Raw genomic sequence first — 6127 nt, forward strand, 5'->3', positions numbered from 1 at the left:
AAATATAGCGGAATTACACCGCTTATAGTTTGCACAAGCAAATCCAGACATAGGGAGATCAAATCGAAAGCAATGTAATACTCCATCCTAATAGAGAGCCTAAAAGCATAACCATTTGATCTCAATAAATGATTTGTAATATTTTTGGGAAGTGTATAAGGGTTCAGATACAAAACGATCAACCTACAATTCGGATATGAAACGATCATATTGAGAAACATAGAGGAGGTGCCACCCATCCAATCTAGTTGGATGGTGGACACATGATACAATAGAGTGTGAAAATGTTATACCACAATGTCTCCACAAAAGCTTTTGCCATGCTAGTTTCTTGGTCACAAGGACATGCAATGTTACTCGACATATTATCATCATGGGAGGAGAATTACAACTTGTCAGAGTATCGGGTAAAAAAGGCATGGTGGATTTGTCAAGAAGGAATTCCCTAACATGCCAAAAAAGTCATCAAGGTGAAATGCATTCGATCGCCTCATGGGGTTCACGGAAGTCTTGTAAGACCAATGGTGTATCGACACATCCACACACATGTATGTGTGTATGTATGCATACATACATTCACACATACATGCATGCATACATAAAAATACATAAATGTATGTATATACATATGCATACTCACACACACATACGTGCATGTATACATACAACCATACATACACATCATACATACATACATACATACACACACACACACATACACACACACACACACATACGTACGTACATACATACACAGATACATACAATACATACATGACACAGTGATGAAGTAGGTTTTGTTTTAACTTTCTGCAGCTAAAGAAACAATACTGTCCGAAGTGGAGGGGAACAGGCCTAGGGTTTCTTCTTCAGTTTTCTTTAGAAAATTTTGCTTCTTGTCGTGATGAAGGAGAGCTCATCCACATCTCATTCTTCTCCATCTCTAATTATTCCATCTCCATCTCCTTCTGCTTCTGCTTCTGCCTCTTTTTCTTGCTCTTCTTCTCCGCCACACAATTTCGATGGTTCCTTAGTTCCTCCTCCTCTTTCTGCCTCTTCTTCGACCTCGGATGCTCTGCTTGTTAAGAATGACCATCAAACACTTCAAGGTACATTCTTTATTGCGAGTGTTAAGCGAGGGCTAATAGAGAGAACGTGTTCGGTTCATTCCTCTTCATTTGTTTTGAGGCAAGTAAACGTTTGAACAATTATCTATAAATTTGCAGGGGAGGAGGGAAAGATGGAGGTGGAAGAGAAGATAGAGTTGGAGATCCCGGGAGCCACTAGTCTTACAAATTTCTGCAGGTAAAGCCTTTACCATCTTCTCTTGTCACATCCAGTAACCGATCACTTCACTCTACGATGCCTATATTTACCAGAGAAAACTTAGTTGTACATGGAAATTGTAATCATTGTGGTTCTAGGTTTCATGAACAATGAAAGAAAATTATCATCTTTTCTAAACATTGCGAGATGGAAATTTATTTTACGTGTAAAAGCATTATTTTTTTGATTCTGTTGAATATGAGAAAGTAGTTACCATTTGATGGTGGAATCATCCTTGTTATTGACCCATATTGCAGAAATGTTCGTTTACACGTCATTATGTTAAGTACATGAAATAGGCTCCTTTTGCTCAAACACTGCGTTTCTTTTTTACTTACATGTAAAATATGTTTGCTACTAGGACCTAAACGAGCAAAGTAGTAATCCTTCAACGAGAATGATATCCTTGAACACACTTATAAAACTAAAATAATAGCGAAAAATGTTTGTCATGATGCTTTTTACTTGCATATAATTTTTTTTTTGCTATTAGACCTATAAGATCTTCACACATTCTTTAACGAGGAAATCTTCCTTATGCACACTCATAAAGCTGAAACAATAGTAAAAAGTGTTTTGATGCAATGATCATGTTTTGAAAACTTATGTTTGCCATTTCGTAGAATAGAGGACTATACAAGCACAATAGTTAGCATTCAATGTAAAATATCACATTCTTACCTGCATGATATCTAATTAAAAACTCCATTCTGTTTCCAATTGCTTGATCTCAACTTATTGTGAGATTTATATCTGAAAGCAATGATATTTTTCCCATTATCTGTTTGCTGCTGATGGTTGTGAAGATCTATAACAATGGTTATTAGCCAATAAAACATCTATGCTAAATAATACGGGGCATATTCAAACCATTAGTTAATATCATCTATGTGCTTATATGTATGTGCATATTTATTTACACAAAACGAGTCAGACTGAATGGGTACCATAGAGGAGGGAGGGAGGGAGGGAGAGAGAGAGGTGGAAGAGAGATTTCAGTGAGATAGTCAGAGTCTCAGAGAGGGACATAGAGATATCAGAGCAAGATAAAGGAATATAGAGTGGAAGTGTGTATGAAAGAACGAAAGTGTGAATTCATGGCCATATATGTGACAGAAAATAATAAATTTAGTGAATTAAAACCTTCAGGGAAAAAATAACATTATACACATTTACGATTTTGGATGTTAATGTCACCACACAGTTCCAACCTACAGTGGCTAACTCGAGATGCTCATCAGTAAATGACTTCAGATAGATGCCTCAGCTAATGCTTGCACATTGCCTTTGTAAAATCTATATTATTCTACTCTCTAGTCCTGACAATGGTTGTGGCGAACATGCAAATTTAATCTGTTGCTGAAATTTAAGTCGTGCCTTCACTACATCCTTTTTCAATAGAAGGTTAGGCTTGTCCTTAGCCTGAGCAAAGAATGCATGACATGATTATTATTTCTTGCAAAAGTTTAGCTATGTTACTATCCTTGGCCTTTCAAGGGAGTTGGATATTTCTAGAGTTTTCTCATGTGAATCCATGATTCTTGGGCGGTTTTATCATTGTAACTGTGGCGATTCAATCTATGGATCAGGTCCGACATGCTTGTTTACTTTCTATTTATGAGGACTTGTACTGTGAACTTAGTATCATGTATACTAATCCTGTGCTTTGTACGAATGTGGCAAATGTTATATTGTGTGAACTTTGATGTGCACAGTAGAAAAGATCAGATGCCTGACCCGAGTAAGAACCAGTAACAATCTAGGTGTTCATATATATTATCTCTCTTCATCTCCTTGTATATATCAAATAATCTCTGTTGCTCTTTCAACAGGGAAGATGCATCAGAATTGAAGTTCACAGATGAACTGAAGCAAATTCTGGAAGTGATAGCATTGACAGGAAACTACTGGTTAGCTCCCTACAGGATTTTGATTTTATTATTTTGACATGTTCTTGTATCAAAATGTAACATTAAGTTCCTTCAATAAGATTTTCTTGTTTCATTTGGAAATCTTGGTGGTTTCTGTTTCTACAGACATTAGTGTTTTCCTCTCTAGAATGTACTGATTTAGTTTCACCTATACATGGCGACTCTTAATTGTATATATCTAATGTTGACATTCTTCTTTCATCTTTTGTATGTTGTAGGCATGAGTGGTCCATGTTAAAGTGTCTTTTATCATTTCGTTTGAAGCAGGTATGGAGGTATGCATCCATGTTTTTAGTAGATCAACCCTTCTAATAATAAGCAGTTTTGTGATTTCATTCATTTGGAATATTATCCAGGTATTGACACAATATCATGAATTGTATATTGCATCTGGAGGACAAGAAAGGCTTATTATTGGTGAAACATTCCCTGATCTTGAGAAGAGACTCCTTGAATGTAATGCTTTCTAGGTACATAACTAATTTTTTGACTTGGAATAAATACACTCACCCATAAGCATTGAAATATCATATTGTTTCCCTTTTTGTAGGTCTTGACTTATTTGTAGATGGACCTCCATTTACATTGCAACGATTTTGTGAGGTGAAATGGTTTACAATTTTTTAAGTGACATTTCCGTATAGAGTTAATATATATTTTCTCTATTGCAGCTACTTTTGAATCCCACTGCCACATATCCAAACATTGATAAAGTGGCGCTAGCATTTGAAAAGGTAACTAACTACTACCTTTATACATATCTTATCTGTACCAAATTTGAATGTGTGCAATTTGTTTACATGTAATTGTGTTTACTTCAGTCTTTTTGGTCCTATTATATATGTAAATCTTTTGATGACCTATATGCAGCTCCTCTTGGTAACTTCCATTATTCCTGCTTGCAAAGATCCTTACCCTTCTCATATTATAGAAAATAAAGGTAAGGAAAGCTGCAATCAAGTGGAAGAGATGAGTATTGTGGCAGTTGAAAATGGAGCCCCAGATAAAACTGATGAAGAGATGCTTGAAATGTCATCAAGTGATGATAATTGTGTAGATGGGAAAAATTTACCTAGTGAGGCATCCATGTCTTTGGAGAATAATGCAATAGCATTAACACCTAAAGATGATCATGTTACGGAACAAGATTTTGAAAGAGTTCAGATTCTTAACCAACAACCCCCTTTGATGGATGATGATCTTGTTGATATTCCTTTAGATGATAGAAATCCTGGTACATCAGCTTGAAGTACCAACTGCACATGGGATCTTTCCATCTTTTTAACCCCTCCCTCCCCCCCAAAGTAGCTGAGAGCAGTTTTTACCATCTTTTAAAAGTATTTCTCGTTATTGTGCATGCAATTTATCATACACTGATTCCACTGGTGGTGATTGGTTGCCCTACAACTCATAAGCTCTTACAATGGAGTCTTGATTGATATTTAACCTTGTTTTACAGTGAGTTATTTTGTTCTTTATCTATGTTTTTCTTATGTTTGGCTCAATTCTAAACTTACCTGAAAATTCAAACTTCTTCAGGAAGCAATTTTTACATGTAACTAGTTATTGAGCTTCAGAGCTTAATTTTTTCAAATTAATTCTAATGCTCACTTTCTATATTTTTCTGGTGTGCTAATTTCGAACATTGTTTCTGCTATTAACTCTGTGAATTGCAGAAACTTATAAACCTAAAACCTAGGAAAGTTGATGAAGTCTAACTGAACTGTGGAAAATTGTAGATGTTGGTAGCTTCTCGTTGGTCTTTCTCATTACAGTGACCTTGTATATAGTCTATAACTGAAACTGTTGAATTAGTCAAATGGCTTTTTAACTGCACACAATGTGACTGAACTGTTACTAAATGGCTGAAAAATATAGATCAGCAGCTTGAAGCTTTTCAAATTGTAGGTATAGTATGGTCAAGCAAATACACAGCCTGAAGCTCACCCACTGCTTCTTAGTTCTACGCCATCTCTGGGTGCGCCCACATACTAGTGTATGTTCCTAGAGGCGAGTCATGTTATTATTCATGAGAAAGGTAGAAGAAACAGACTACATGCTTGAAGATAGGCATTGGTGCATACTGTCACCTCTAGGTGTACTCACATACCACTGTATGTTTTTAGTGCTCTAAGTAGAGATCTTAGAAAATCCTAATAACCTGTCGCACTATCAAACAAATATTTATTTTACCCTCAAGCTAAATTTTGCATTTAGGTATAAGTTGTGGCTTCATCTAGGCACTATATGGTATAATGTTTTAAATGCTGAGAACATCAGAGATCCAATGCATGTTCAAACAAACAATTGAAGTATGATGGTAATCTGAATCAATGTCATGACTACTAAGAAGTTCCATTAAAAAGGAAACATTTGCAATCCACCAACCAGAAATAGCAGGAATTGTTGGCATGGTTTCATGTGAAACTATTTGATGTCTGACTTGGAAGGAAGAAGAAAATAGTTCAAATTTGAGAAAAATGTGAACAAGGGACACAAATAAGAATGAAATGTTGATAGAAACAAAGAGACCTCACATGAGCAAGTTCATTATTATCCCTAAGAGAATTCCATAGAAGGGTGACATCTAAGAGAAATAAAAGCAAATGGGAACAATATTACCCCCACATCTAGTGGAAAACGCAAACCCTAGGGGGGATATACAAATTGGAGCACAATTTGCTAGTTTAGTAGTAGCCCAAGAACAAAAAAAGCCTAAATGAACAATGGGGGTAGCTTGGCATCAATTGATTCCAAGATTGGGAGCTCCTAGGTCTAAATAATTCTACATGCATGGACATGCTAAACCTATGCCAAGAGCAAAGGCCAAAGGGGCCCACTTTTGAAACTTAATTCATGAAATGGAAGAA

The 6127-nt window shown here is 35.9% G+C and overlaps 1 protein-coding gene across 1 annotated transcript; it reads left to right on the forward strand.

Moving 5' to 3' along the window:
• Window positions 1-781: 781 nt before the first annotated feature.
• LOC147868839 (serine/threonine-protein phosphatase 4 regulatory subunit-like protein) lies at window positions 782-4719 on the forward strand. Its single transcript, XM_087323939.1, has 8 exons — window positions 782-1109; window positions 1227-1305; window positions 3159-3236; window positions 3476-3524; window positions 3614-3713; window positions 3808-3860; window positions 3929-3991; window positions 4128-4719. The coding sequence occupies exons 1-8, from the start codon at window positions 905-907 to the stop codon at window positions 4503-4505; spliced, it is 1005 nt and encodes a 334-aa protein (XP_087180065.1). The 5' UTR covers window positions 782-904; the 3' UTR covers window positions 4506-4719.
• The last annotated feature ends 1408 nt before the right edge of the window (window positions 4720-6127 follow it).

Source organism: Azolla caroliniana, unplaced genomic scaffold, assembly GCF_043228905.1.
Source record: "Azolla caroliniana isolate FFs.n. ecotype wild unplaced genomic scaffold, voAzoCaro1.0.p SCAF_1, whole genome shotgun sequence".
NCBI classification, from domain to species: domain Eukaryota; kingdom Viridiplantae; phylum Streptophyta; class Polypodiopsida; order Salviniales; family Salviniaceae; genus Azolla; species Azolla caroliniana.